Source organism: Peromyscus eremicus, chromosome 11 (genome assembly GCF_949786415.1).
Source record: "Peromyscus eremicus chromosome 11, PerEre_H2_v1, whole genome shotgun sequence".
Classification (NCBI taxonomy): Eukaryota; Metazoa; Chordata; class Mammalia; order Rodentia; family Cricetidae; genus Peromyscus; species Peromyscus eremicus.
In genome coordinates this window covers 13688359-13702293 of record NC_081427.1, presented here as the reverse complement: position 1 = coordinate 13702293, position 13935 = coordinate 13688359, and the positions used below count along the sequence as shown (strand labels likewise).

General features: G+C 49.1%; 1 protein-coding gene across 1 annotated transcript in view; it reads left to right on the top strand.

Annotated features, from left to right (window-relative positions):
- Nucleotides 1–13935, top strand: part of Myo10 (myosin X) — a 214098-nt gene that overhangs the window by 198042 nt on the left and 2121 nt on the right. Inside the window, exons 31-40 of the mRNA XM_059276708.1 lie at nt 141–283; nt 1081–1275; nt 2080–2237; nt 4290–4413; nt 5181–5478; nt 6428–6635; nt 7376–7512; nt 8343–8463; nt 8897–9349; nt 12522–12713. Coding sequence (XP_059132691.1) covers nt 141–283; nt 1081–1275; nt 2080–2237; nt 4290–4413; nt 5181–5478; nt 6428–6635; nt 7376–7512; nt 8343–8463; nt 8897–9349; nt 12522–12713 — 2029 coding nt within the window. The remainder of the gene's footprint in view (nt 1–140; nt 284–1080; nt 1276–2079; nt 2238–4289; nt 4414–5180; nt 5479–6427; nt 6636–7375; nt 7513–8342; nt 8464–8896; nt 9350–12521; nt 12714–13935) is intronic.

Genomic DNA, 13935 nt, shown 5'->3' with positions numbered 1-13935 from the left:
AAGATGAATTGTAAATAGCATCCCAGTGTCTCCCTGGGACCCCACCACCAGGGCAAAGGCCGGGAAGCCTTGGTGCAGACAGGTGATGCGGGCCCTGGATCTAAGAGGCTCCCCTTTTTTCTCGCCCTGTCTCTTCTCAGACCCAACTCATTCGTGATCATCACAGCCAACCGGGTGCTTCACTGCAACGCGGACACGCCGGAGGAAATGCACCACTGGATAACGCTGCTGCAGAGATCCAAGGGGGACACAAGGGTGGAGGGCCAGGAGTTCATCGTGAGAGGTGCCTGCTGGCTGTGTTGTCTTCCTGAGTCACGGTCTATTGATGAAACTATTAAGGCCACTGCACGTAGTTAAAAGGGAGGTTTATTTTGTGGGGTAACTTACAAGTGAAGGGATAGGTAACAGGGTCTGGGAAAGGTGTGGCACGGTCCAGCGGTGTTCTCTGGAGAACTCTGCTCGGTCTACCTCCAGCGTCCAGGGTCCAGGAACCAAGAGAGCGGGCGCATCCAGATCTCTGGTCCTCAGGGCCCTCTCTCAGCCCCGCCTTGTAGGCGTGACCATTACCGAAGCCTCAGTGGGGTTGGAACTTCCAGATCAAAGCTGGAATGGCTACCTACTACAAGGGTCTCTTACTAAACCATCAATGCAGCTGGGCCAGACGGCCACTGAGGTCCAGGGAGCCCTCCTGTTTAGGATGACAGGTGCACGCTGCTGTGACCAGGCCCTTCACATGGGTGCTGGGACTCCAAGCTCAGGGTCCCACGCTTATGCAGCAATCGCTAAGTGGCATCTCCTCGGCCTTAAACAGCTTCTCCGAGTTACTTGATCTGAAGAGTTTGGGGGGAAAAAATGATTATGGCCATTTTCTAACCAATAGATAGAAATGCAGCCCATATTTAAAGTTTTACAGATGTAAATGATGTCGTGGCACTTAGGATTTTGAGTCACATTTGTGTTTTCAGTGGTAGCGCTGGGTCCCCAGGGCCTCAAGTATGTCCCCAAAGCACTCTACTACTGATCTTTACCGCCAGCCCCTCGTGATAGTCTTCTGACTGACCCTTGCACCTTCCTTTCCAGGGTGGTTGCATAAAGAAGTAAAGAACAGTCCGAAGATGTCCTCACTAAAACTGAAGAAGCGGTGGTTCGTCCTGACCCACAATTCCCTGGATTACTACAAGAGCTCAGAGAAGAACGCCCTGAAACTAGGCACTCTGGTCCTCAACAGCCTGTGCTCTGTTGTGCCCCCCGACGAGAAGATATTCAAGGAGACAGGTACCCAAGGCCCCGGGCTGAAGCACAGCCAGGCTCAAAGTGCAGGGTGACAAATCTCAGAAGGCCAGGGCTTGCTCCAGCGAAGAAGTGAAATTTCTCCCTAGTGGATTTTGGCTTCAAAGTACAAAAGAAATTCTGGTTTTGATTCATGTTCTGAGGCTGGCTGTGGTTGGTTCTAAATGCTTTGTATTTGAAGCTATAGCGAAGCCAGTTTGATTTTTCAGGGATGCAGAAAGAGTCTGATAAGAACAAAAAAAGTGTAAAGACCTTCAGACTCATCGGATTTCAGCCTAGTGCATAAGGAACAGCTGCGTAGGTAGGCAGGTCCGCTGTGGTTTTCCCCTAAGGTGGTACTCGCCTTGTCCGAGCATGCAGTCTCTAGCAGCTTTCTCTGCTGAGGGGAGGGGCTAAGGAAGGGAGAGGAGAAGCAGGAGGTGGGAGGAATGTCCGGATAAGCTGTACATTGGCACTGTTGTGCCAGTCCCCAGAATGGGGCGCTAGCTGGCACCCACTCTTTCTTTGAGAGAGACAGCTCTCGTTCAAGTATTTGCGTTGGGCTCCTTGTTGTAGTATTTGTCTCCTCTTGACTTCCAGCTCCACGGTGCTGGGGACACTGTTTTCTGTTTGTCCCTGGGTGCCTAGTGCCAGACACAGAGCGTGTAGATCTCCAGTGTTTACGGAGTTAAATCACTGGTTAAGACTTCCCTTCCCGTGGTGCTGGCCGGGGCACCAGGACAAGCTGTGGGACTTCAGCCTTGGTCCCAGAGGGCGAAGTTGACACACGTGTGCTGCACTGCCTTGCAGGTTACTGGAATGTCACTGTATATGGGCGCAAACACTGTTACCGACTCTACACCAAGCTACTCAACGAGGCCACTCGGTGGTCGAGTGCCATTCAAAACGTGACTGATACCAAGGCTCCCATCGACACGCCCACCCAGCAGCTGATCCAAGATATTAAGGTGAGAAGAGAGGCCCCGGAACTCCTCATGCCGTCTTCTCTTGGCCGAAAAGACTCAGGATTTCACTGGCTCGGTTTTCACTAGTACTTGTGTATTTTTTCAGTTGAGAGTCTGAATGAGATTCTAAGTGAAATTTTACACTGATAATGTTTTGTCTCTATAGAGGTGTTAGAATTTGGCACTCTGTATATAGACAGAAGATTGTGTGTGAACTGGGTTAGGACCACCCAAGCCATCCCAGGGTCACCTCAGCCCCAGCTGGGGACCTCTTAGAAGTAACAGTAACTCACTTCTCACTACTCAGTTCTAGGCCAAAGAGCCCAGATTGGAGGGCTGGTAATATGGCGCAGTGTTTGTTGATGTGTACAGGGCCCTGGGTTCAGTCTCCACTACCTGAAAGAAAACAAAGAGCCCCGGTTGATCTAGAACACGTGGGATCCTGTCAGCTACCTCCAAATAGCCACAAACAACAGATCTCACTGATTTCATTAAGTTGCCGTTCCCTCTTGTAAGCTTAGTTGTTGAGTAAACGTATGTTGTTTACTAACAATAAACCAGCTGCCACAAACCTGGCTCGCAGTCCTGTGGACCCAGTGGAGCTGGAGAGGGTCTAATAAATCCATAGCTGTAATTTCCTACCCAGATCAAGCGGCTTCCTGATTCCAGTGTCGTATATTTTCTGGAAGTTTGAGACCAAACTACAGTAAATCCATTATTCTCCAACACACCCAAGCTTCCTATAGACCTAGGGCCCTAGGTACAAATAATCTTATTTGTAGCCTTAAAAATATTTGAAGCTTCCTTTGAGAGAGGAGGTGGTTTCGTTTGTTCGTTTGTGTGTGTGTGTGTGTGTGTGTGTGTGTGTGTGTGTGTGTGTGTGTGTATGTGTGTGTGTGTGTGTGTGTGTGTGTGTGTGTGTATGGGGGAGGGGGTTGACATGTCAGCCACACATTCTCATCAAAGCTGTGTCATCTATTATTTATTTTCTAATTGTTGCAAATTCAGACATTCAAAGAGTAAACAGGATTTTCCAGATATAAAATGCTTAAGAAATGAGACAAGTTACCCTAATTAACTAGAAAATTTAAGACATTGATTTTTTTTTTTTTTCCAATCTGCAATGGAATGTTGTTGAAACGACTTCCCACTGGAAATGAAATTGCCGTGGAGGAATGACTCAGTGCCTGTCTGCAGCCCCGCCGTTGATTTAGTGACATGGCTGCCTTCCCATCCCAGGGTAGCATGTGAAGAGTGTCCGCACACGATGTAATTCTGTGGGAAGATCTCCTAAATTTAGGGCAGGCCCGAGGAGGACGCACGTGTCCCTGTGAGCAGGACGCACGTGTCCCTGTGAGCAGGCCGTGTGTCGCTGTCGAGCGCAGCGGGAGCACAGGGAAGGGCTGGCAGGCTGGGGTGTGGAAGTGCGCTCGCTGCTGTTACAGAGAACCAGTTTCCATTCCAAACCCCCACGTTGGTTAGTTCACGGCCACCTCTAACTCTGCTTCCAAAGAATATGATGCCCTCGTCTGGCCTCCACAGGCCCACACATAACTATAAAGGAAAATCTTTAAAAGAGATTTAAAAGTACCAAAAATAATTAAAGCCACACTGGTGATGCACGCCTATAATCCCAACAATAGGGAGGCTGAGGCAGGAGGATTGTCATGAGTTCTAGGCTAGCCTAGATTAGATCCTGTCTCAAGAATCAAAATATAAAGTCTACCAAAAATGTTTTTTAAACGAATTATAGTTGAAGATTGATGGCAAATCACAAAGAAAATTAATTTTTGAGTATGTGTGTATAATCTCCACGGATGGGAAGTTTTAATAATGTAGAGAAAATGCACTTAAAACAGAGACTGAGTTTTGAAGGTGTTTTTGTGGTCTGTGTTCAAATGCAGATTGGATTCACTTTGGCTGAAAATGGTCAACACTAGATTTTCCATAACTTCTAGAAGATGTTCCTGTGTGGGGAAGCATGGTTGGGTTGTTAAGTGTGCGCTTTTCCCACTCAGCCTCTCGCTTCTATTAAATGGGAGCTTTCCTTTCCAGGAGAACTGCCTGAACTCCGATGTGGTGGAGCAGATTTACAAGCGGAACCCGATCCTTCGATACACACATCACCCCCTTCACTCTCCGCTCCTGCCTCTTCCCTACGGGGACATAAACCTCAACTGTGAGTTCAGAGAGCCCTCAGGATCCCCAGAGCCTGTTGTTCCGTTTTTCCTGTTAACTTCGACTCTAACACAGAAACGTTGCTTGCTTGGAGTTCCTAGGTCATCGCAGACAGGAAAGAGTCAGTAAAATATACTGAAGTAAAGATTCAAAGGGACATCAGAGAATGCCAGGGCTCTCCATGAACTCAGAATATACGTCTGCTTTACGGTGGTGTGAGGTGTACATATTCATCCCTCCTATCTTTAATTCTCAATACAGTGCCCAACTAATTGTGTGTGTTTTTCTTCATCGTGAGATGGCTTCGTAGCATGATGTTGCTCAGCAGCAGCTCGTGCCAAGTTCACAGCAAAATCTGAGATACCTGAGACAAAAGCTACGGCTTTTAGAGTGTATGGTTTAAAGTTTATGGTGTTTCGTCGCAGTTAATGCATTTTTGACTTACAGTATTTTTACGTTGTAATGGATCAACAGCATTTTAAGTCAAGATCAAGAGGTCCTCGACAGTATTACATTCTAAGTGAGGAACCTGCCCAGCTAGAGTTCAGGTTTTAAGTGAGCATTCTATGTACTAAACTTTCAGCCACACGGCAGCAGCGTAGCTCCCTCACGTCCATGTTTCCCCTGCTGTGCTCAGCCGATTTGAATGCACAGGGAAGAGGGTGAACACGGCATTAGGGAGTGGCTGTTGGTCCCCCACGTCATTCCTTCCTTGTTTTGTACTTTCTTCCAGCCCCTTGAGTGATGCTGTCCATTTTCTTTTCCTAGTGCTCAAAGACAAAGGCTACACAACCCTCCAGGATGAGGCTATCAAGATATTCAACTCACTGCAGCAACTGGAGTCCATGTCCGACCCTATCCCCATCATCCAGGGCATCCTGCAGACGGGCCATGACCTGCGGCCTCTGCGGGACGAGCTGTACTGTCAGCTCATCAAGCAGACCACTAAGGTGCCCCATCCTGGCAGTGTGGGCAACCTTTACAGCTGGCAGATCCTGACGTGCCTCAGCTGTACCTTCCTGCCCAGCCGAGGAATCCTCAAGTACCTCAAGTTCCACTTGAAAAGGTAAAGCACCAGGCAAGGGGGAGACTTTTGAAAGAGGCTGAGCAGAGCTTAGGGCATAATGGCTGGGTTCCAGCACTGAACACTGGGCCAGGGACCTCCAGCCAGACCCATAGGTCCCTGAGCAAGCTGGTATGACCGAGGTGTCCTTTCTCCCTTGAAGCTGCACGAAGCTCTGTAGGGATCCAAGCCACTATGGGTGTAGCACCCCAATATATTCATGCTGGGTACATTCAATTACCACTACTCTCTATATAGAAAACCCCAACTGGGATATTTTATTTATATATATCCTGACTGCGTTCTTAATAGATTGTATTCTGAGGAGGACAGCATGAGCTTGTGGGATATATTTAGGTAATAAAATGATTACACGGTGGATCTGAGGGGTGGTATATCTGTCATCTCATTGTTTTGTGTGTAGCAGAAGCAGACATTTCGCTTAACTCTGAAAAAAAAAATGTTTAAAGCTGGACATGGTGTCTTATTCCAGCAATCTCAGCACTTAGAAGGCTGAGGCAGGAGGACCAAGAGTTCAGCCTGGGCTACAGAGTGAACCCCCCCCCAGCTCAACAAAACAAAAGGTGGTGCACACCTTTATTACCAGCACTCCAGGAGGCAGAGGCAGGTGGATCTCTTTGAGTTCAAGGCCGTGGTGTTTTTACAAGGCAGCATGAAGCATTGTCCTTTTAGGTATCAGTGGTGCTGCCTAGGGAGCTGGCAGCAGATGATTCCTAAGTGGTTCTTTACTTTACTTTCCCACGTTTGAAGTAAACCCAGTAAACCCACGCAGGGAAAGCTGGACCTAGCCAGGAAGACACTGAAGTTTGCTCATGTCACCACTAGGAGGCAGCCTCCCTGCCGATCTCTGCTGCCGAAGCTTCCCCACAGCCCAGCTCCTTCCAGCCAGCCAGCCAGCCTCTATAGCTCACACTTCACCTTTGTCTCCTAGGATACGGGAACAGTTCCCAGGAACCGAGATGGAAAAGTATGCCCTCTTTATCTACGAATCTCTTAAGAAAACCAAATGCAGAGAATTTGTGCCTTCCCGAGATGAAATCGAAGCTCTGATCCACCGGCAGGAAATGACGTCCACGGTGTATTGCCATGGCGGAGGGTCCTGCAAGATCACCATCAACTCACACACCACAGCTGGGGAGGTAGGGCATGTTAACAGTGTGCTGGGTGCACACCTGTCCGTCCACCTGCGGCACCAGGGGCGAGCATAGCCACGCGGGTGTTTATGCTCGGCGTATCTGCACGACAAACCAGGGGGTAAATGTAGCCAGCCGCCCACCGATAGCACACAGATAGAGGTAAACGTGCAGTTACATGTGTGAAAATGCAAAGCTCCGCTCCAGCCTGTGTCTGAGACGGAATCCCACCCAGCGTCTCCACAGATGTGCTGCAGAGGAAACTCTGTGAGAAGGTCTGTGAGAGGAAACTCTGTCCGTCAGGTCGCTTGGGCCCCAGGGCATTGAGAATGCCACATCCTATGAACCCATTTTCCCTGGTGCTAGCCCAGTGAAAGCTGGGGTCATGGTAGCATTGCAGATGAGGCTCTGAGAGCCTTTTTGAATGGAATCAGTAAAAATCACTATTGTTTCTCAAGGTTTATCAATATATCAAATAAAACAGGGGACTTAGGAATTTCATCAACGCCCCCCCCCCCCGGGGGGATGCTTTATTGGGGGGGGCAAGAAGAAAGTACAAGCTAACTTTCCCAAGAGAGTTGAGAAAAACAGTACACGTTAGGCTCTGGGACCAGCACGTAGTCAACAGATTCAGGAAGCTGTGTGGACTCTCTCCTGCCAGCAGCCCTCTCGGAGTTTACAAAGTTGGATGGATGTCAAGCGCACACAGCCTCTGAGATGAGGGGGCCTCCTCATATGTCTTCCAGGTGGTGGAGAAGCTGATCCGGGGCCTCGCCATGGAGGACAGCAGGAACATGTTTGCCTTGTTCGAGTACAATGGACACGTGGACAAGGCCATTGAAAGCCGGACCATCGTAGCTGATGTTCTGGCCAAGTTTGAGAAGTAAGTCCCTCCTCCTCAGAGCGCTGAAAGAACATTGGACGCTCCCCGTTTGGCCTCATATGTTTGCTTTAGTGGGATTGTACCTGTGTTAATCTATTTACCTTTTCCTCTCTGCCGTCTGTGCGTCCCGACTCACAGACAAAGCCACGGTCTCAATGTTGATTTAGCTCCTCCTCAGCCCTTCGCCCCCATTCTCTCCCTTCCAGCCCCTGTTCACTGTCTCTTAAGAACTTAGGTTTTCACTTCTCACTGATAAGCTTTGAAATGAGGCCGGTGGACTCAAGCGAACACCCCAGCTCTCGAAACTGCCCCCTCGTGTCCACAGTATGAAGTGTCCCTTCAACAGTGCATCCTTGATCTCTGACTTAGATTCCCAAACCCAGAAAAGATGCTTGGCGTCCGAAGGCAGCCCACTGAATAGTCACAGCAATTTGAACTAAGAAAACTCAATTGAGACTTATCATGAACAAATAGCATTTCTGTGAATTAAGCACAGATTCGATGGTGCCAGTTCAACTGGGACCCTCAGTGAGTCCCTGCCAGCAGGCTTTGCCTGAAGGTTTTCTCTTTGTTGAAGTTGGACCGGGCTGGAAGCGTGTGCCTTCCCCCTGGTTAAAGTACTGAGGAACTCTGACACATGGTGTCTCACAGTTTTGTTTGTGTGACTGTCCCGTATGTTGTCGTCATCTCTCCCCGCACCGTGCCACTACCACCATAGACAGGATGCCTGTGTCCTCAGAGTGAGCTGTGCAGAACCAGCCCTCTGTGGGCCACTAGCGAGCGGCCCCTTTCCAGTTCCACTCTGAGTCTTTTGTGGCTTCTGTCTGTAGGCTAGCTGCCACGTCAGAAGCTGGGGACTCGCCGTGGAAATTCTACTTCAAACTTTATTGCTTCCTGGACACCGACAGCGTGCCAAAAGACAGCGTGGAGTTTGCGTTTATGTTTGAGCAGGTAAGAGGAACTTTGAGAAAGAGATCCCTTTGTGTGAGGCTGGAGCGAACGATGCCCGTTACTATGCCAGAAATATGAACTGCTCAAGTCCTCAAGGCACAGCAGTAGGTTTACCAGCAAGGAAAAGCTAGCCGCTCATTCTGTAGAATGAAACCCTACACACTTGATTTAAACATCACTGCCAAGAGGCCATAGGAATAAAGATATTCCAGTGTTGGGTGATACCTGTGAAGGGGAGGAATTTGGCTTGAAAGCAGTGGGCTGTGCTCTGCTGGAGAGAAATCCAACTTGAAAGTGGTGGGGCTGTGCTCTGCTGGGATGGAATTCAGCTTAAAGCAAGGCTGGGGTGCAGACCAGGAGCCTGAGTGAGCCGGCCTTGGGCCTTCCTATGGTACTCAGCCGTTCCCTGACCACAGCTCCTACCACCTTTCAGGCCCATGAAGCAGTCATCCATGGCCACCACCCAGCCCCTGAAGAAAACCTCCAAGTGCTGGCTGCCTTGAGACTCCAGTACCTGCAGGGGGATTACACCCTGCACACCTCAGTCCCACCCCTGGAGGAGGTTTACTCTCTGCAGAGACTCAAAGCACGCATCAGTCAGTCGACCAAAACCTTCACCCCGTACGAACGCCTGGAGAAGAGGCGGACCAGCTTCCTGGAGGGAACACTGAGGCGCAGCTTCCGGACCGGGGCGGTGGTCCGGCAGAAAGTGGAGGAGGAGCAGATGTTGGACATGTGGATTAAGGAAGAAGTCGGCTCTGCTCGGGCCAGCATCATTGACAAATGGAAGAAATTGCAGGGAATGAACCAGGAACAAGCCATGGCCAAGTATATGGCCTTGATCAAGGAGTGGCCTGGCTACGGATCAACACTCTTTGATGTGGAGGTGAGAGCGGGCTGCTGTGATGTCCCATCGTGAGCAGACGGGTGCTGTGTCCTGACCGCACTGGTCGGAACCTGAACCTGGCCCAGGTTCATTGGGGTGGGAGGGGGGCAACAAGAGGGATCTGTCGGCTCTGTGCCCTCGGGTTCTTACCATTAACATCGTCTTCTCCCTAAGGTGTTTTGTTTTGATTTATCTTCTTGATTTTAACTTTATTCATGTGTTTATTTAGTGTGTGTGTGTGTGTGTGTGTGTGTGTGTGTGTGTGTGTGTGTGTGTGTAGCACGTGTGGATGAAGATAACTTAGAAGTCAGCTCTGTCCTTCCCCTGTGTGAGCTCCAGGGATTGAACTGAGGTAGTCAGGCCTGGAGGCAAGCTCCTCTACCCACTCAGCCGTTGCTGTCTCCCCTCAAAGGTTTTTTTTCCTCTTCCTTTGTAGCAAATGTTTCTTTAATAGGATCCCCATTGGGATGCCCTCCGCCTGTGTGTTTGGCTGGCTGACTGGCTGGCTGGATTTCTGTTGTTGAGGTAGATTAGTGTCCAGCCCAGCTGGCTTCCAGCTTGCTCAGTAGCTGAAGATGACCTTGAACCTCTTTCTCCACTCCCAAGTGCCGGGATTACAAGACTACCACACCAGGCCTTAAATGTCTCTCGTTTTAAGTAATGTACACTTTTTTTTATTATAGCTATTGGTCTAATTTTTAAAATACTTATTAAAGTCTGCATTTTTTAAATTCTTGTTTTTAGACTTATACACACTAGGAACTTTATACAAGTACTCCTTATCCAAAATACTTGGAAATTTCTCCAATTAACAGTTTTTCCGATTTTAGAATTTTCGCACCAACTTTATACTGGAGCATCCCTGGTCTGATAACCCAAATTTTTAAATATTTCAAAAGTGATGTCACCCCATCTCCCCACCCATATTTTTCTAGACAGGGTCTCACTAAGTAATTCTGGCTGGCCTGGCCCTAACTCTGTGAACCAGGCTTGCCTCAGACTGGCAGAGATTACCTCCCAAGAGCTGAGATGGAAGGCAAAATCCAACTTCTTTTTGTTGGTGGTGGTGGTGGTGGTGGTTTTTCAAGACAGAGTTTCTCTCTATGTAGCCTTAGCTGTCGTGGAACTCACTGTGTAGACCAGGCTGGCCTTGAACTCGGATTCCCCTGCCTCTGCCTCCCAGTGCTGGGATTAAAGGTGTGCGCCACCCCTACCTGGCAGCAAAATCCAACTTTTAAAAATATGTTGACTTGCCGGGCGGTGGTGGCGCACGCCTTTAATCCCAGCACTCGGGAGGCAGAGCCAGGCGGATCTCTGTGAGTTCGAGGCCAGCCTGGGCTACCAAGTGAGTCCCAGGAAAGGCTCAAAGCTACACAGAGAAACCTTGTCTCGAAAAACCAAAAAAAAAAAAAAAAAAAAAAAAAAAAAAATGTTGACTTTTTCTTTTGTATTCTGGGGATAAAACCCAGGGCCTTGTGCATACAAGGCAAGTACTCCACCACCGAGCTGCATCCCTTGTGGCCGCTCCAAATATTCTGTACTTCAAGTCAGCACTCAATGATGTTGCAGGTTTCAGAACATTTCCGACTGCAGATAAACAGGTTAGAGATGCTGAGCGTGCGCATGCTTTGTCTGTTCCCTCTCATGTCTGCTGGAAGGAACAGCACCTTAGAAAGTGGAGTTTACCACTGCCTCACCCAGTACTCACTCCTGAGCTCCTCATTTAAGACCGCTGACTGAAAGGAAATGTAACCAGCGGTGCAGAGCGGAGGGATGCTTGTCAAACTGGCCCTGCGTGTCAGATCCTACCACCTCCATTGTGTATTTCCTTTGCAGATGTGGAGGGTTTAGTCAGTGCCAGAGACGACAAGGCCTGCAAAGCCTGAGCCATTGCCTCCCTCTAAATGGGCAAGTTTCCCAGCCCCCGCCCCCCTTAAGATGTATTTATTATATATAGTGTTCTGCCTGCATGTATGCCTGCAGGCCAGAAGAGGGCACCAGATCTCATTACAGATGGTTGTGAGCCACCATGTGGTTGCTGGAAATTGAACTCAGAACCTTTGGAAGAGCAGCCAGTGCTCTTAACCACTGAGCCATCTCTCCAGCCTCACTTCTAGATTTCTTACGGTTACAGCAATTGATCTTGATGACTTTCAATTGAAGTTTTATAAAAATCGAAATGCCGATTACATATTCCAAAATACTTTAATTGCTTCTGGTAGGATGTTGTCCTGGGTGTGGTAGGTTGGTTGATAGGGTTATGTTTCTTCTGATGCAGCAGTCCTCAGCCTGTGGGTCATGACCCCTTTGGGGATCAAACAACTGTTTCACAGGGCTTGCCTAAGATCATCAGAAAACATGAGTGTTTACATTAATTCATAACAGTAGGAAAATTACAGTTATGAAGTAGTAGCAAAAATGATTTTATGGCTGGCGGTCACCATAACATGAGGAACTGTATTAAAGGGTCGCAGCATTAGGAAGGTTGAGGACCATTGTCTGATTTATAAATAAGGCACTTAGTGCCTTATACATGCTCTCTTCTATGTACATGAATCTGCAGCACCCGTTCATGCTCTGGTTCCTGTCATTCCAGGGTTGATATTCCTACACACGATCTTGTTCTCCTCCCTTCGCTCTGTGCGAGCAAGCCTGTAGTTAGGGCCAGTGAACTGAACACATCGCCGCTTCTTGTGGAGAGATGTCAACGCACAATGATTGGGAGAATTTGTCTCTCTGGTCCCAGATAAACCAGTCCAGACAGGATGGGGACAGACCTAGAAACAGAAGAACAGAGTTGCCTTGCCCAGAGTGGCTGGCTGTTCTGTTCAGTTGCTGGCCCGGCCTGTGTGTTCCTTGTTTTCTTCTGTGAGGCTGATTCAGGTGCCTCTAATAGAAGAGCTAATCCAAGATGGAGAAGAGGCGTTATGAAGAAGTAGAGCGTCAGAGCAAGACTTGACCAGTTGGTTTTCTGCAAGTCCTACAGTTGATTACCCAGTCAAAAATCAGTCAGGGTGTACACTGCGGTACAATCTCTCCTGTTTCTATGCTAGCGTGTTACCTTTGGTCAGTATCGTCTGCCAAGCACTGGCCTTGGTGCCTGCCTTGTGGCTTCTGGGATGCGTTGTGGCCTTAGCCAATGTGGCTCACACTGACTCTCTTGCCCCTGCAGTGCAAGGAAGGCGGCTTTCCCCAGGAACTCTGGCTGGGCGTCAGCGCCGACGCCGTGTCGGTCTACAAGCGTGGAGAGGGCAAACCGTTAGAAGTCTTCCAGTACGAGCACATCCTCTCTTTCGGGGCACCACTGGCCAACACCTACAAGATCGTGGTCGATGAGAGGGAACTGCTCTTTGAAACGAGTGAGGTAAGAGGCAGCAGCAGGGTAGACAGGATTCGTTCAGGGTCTCGGTGAAAGGGGAGAGCAGCGCCCCATCTGCTGGCCGCTTTGACCGAGTCTCTTCCTTTGAAGAGACTCACTCCAGGTTTCTTATATGTGGAGCACACATAGGGTGGGCCATTCCTCCGCTGAAGCCGAAGTCGGATAGCTCCAGATTTCCCTTGTCCGTACAGTACAGAATTTTGTTTCTTTTGCAAGTGGGTCAGGAAGGGAAGAGAAGGGAAGTGACCCAGTGACGAAACACATTGTTGGCAGTGACACCTTGCGGAGAATAGGAGATTAAAGCAAAGAACCACAGCAGTCAGACTCTACTCTGGAAGCTGGAAGAGATGGCTCAGCAGCTAAGAGCACTTGTTGCTTTCGCAGAGGACCCTGGTTCAATCCCAGCACCACACGGTGGTCCACGACCATCTTCTCAGGCACCGGTCCCACACGTGGTGCACAAACATGCATGCAGGCAAAACAGTGGTGCATAAACATGCATGCAAGTAAAACAGTGGTCCATAAACATGCATGCAAGTAAAACACTCACAGAGAGAGAGAGAGAGAGAGAGAGAGAGAGAGAGAGAGAGAGAGAGAGAGAGAGAGACACTTTACTCCAATGGCATCCTCAGAACAGGTGAACCTGAGAGGCCTCCCATCTGGCCATAGTCAATGGATCACAAAATCACACTCAGAAAAGCCACTGAATACATGTGCTAGCAACTCCAAACCTGAGCAACTGTAATAATAAAAGAAGAAGCCACCTGAGACCTCCACAGAGGGCGCTGCTACCAGGAAGGGGCAGTAAAGGGGAATGAATTGTTTGCTGCCCACCATGGTGGGTGGGAGGGCATTCGAGGTGCTGGGGGAAGGGAGGGGAAGAGTGACTGAGGTTTAGTGGGTTGTTGAGGAAAGTATTCAGAGAGAGGAAAGGGCTCCAGACTCTGTGACAGTGGAGGGTCCTCTTGCTGGGGTGTGGCATTTAGTTGAATCCCATGGAAGGTGGGAACCTACCATGAAATCTGGGATTGTGTAAGGCACTACGACAGTGGCTTTACCAATATCAGTATGGGATGAGATTGGAAGGGCAGAAGGAGAAATAGAAACCTATTAGGATGCCTTTGTATCCCAGCACTCGGGAGACAGAGGCAGGCGGATCTCTGTGAGTTCGAGGCCAGCCTGGGCTACACAGTGAGTTCCAGGAAAG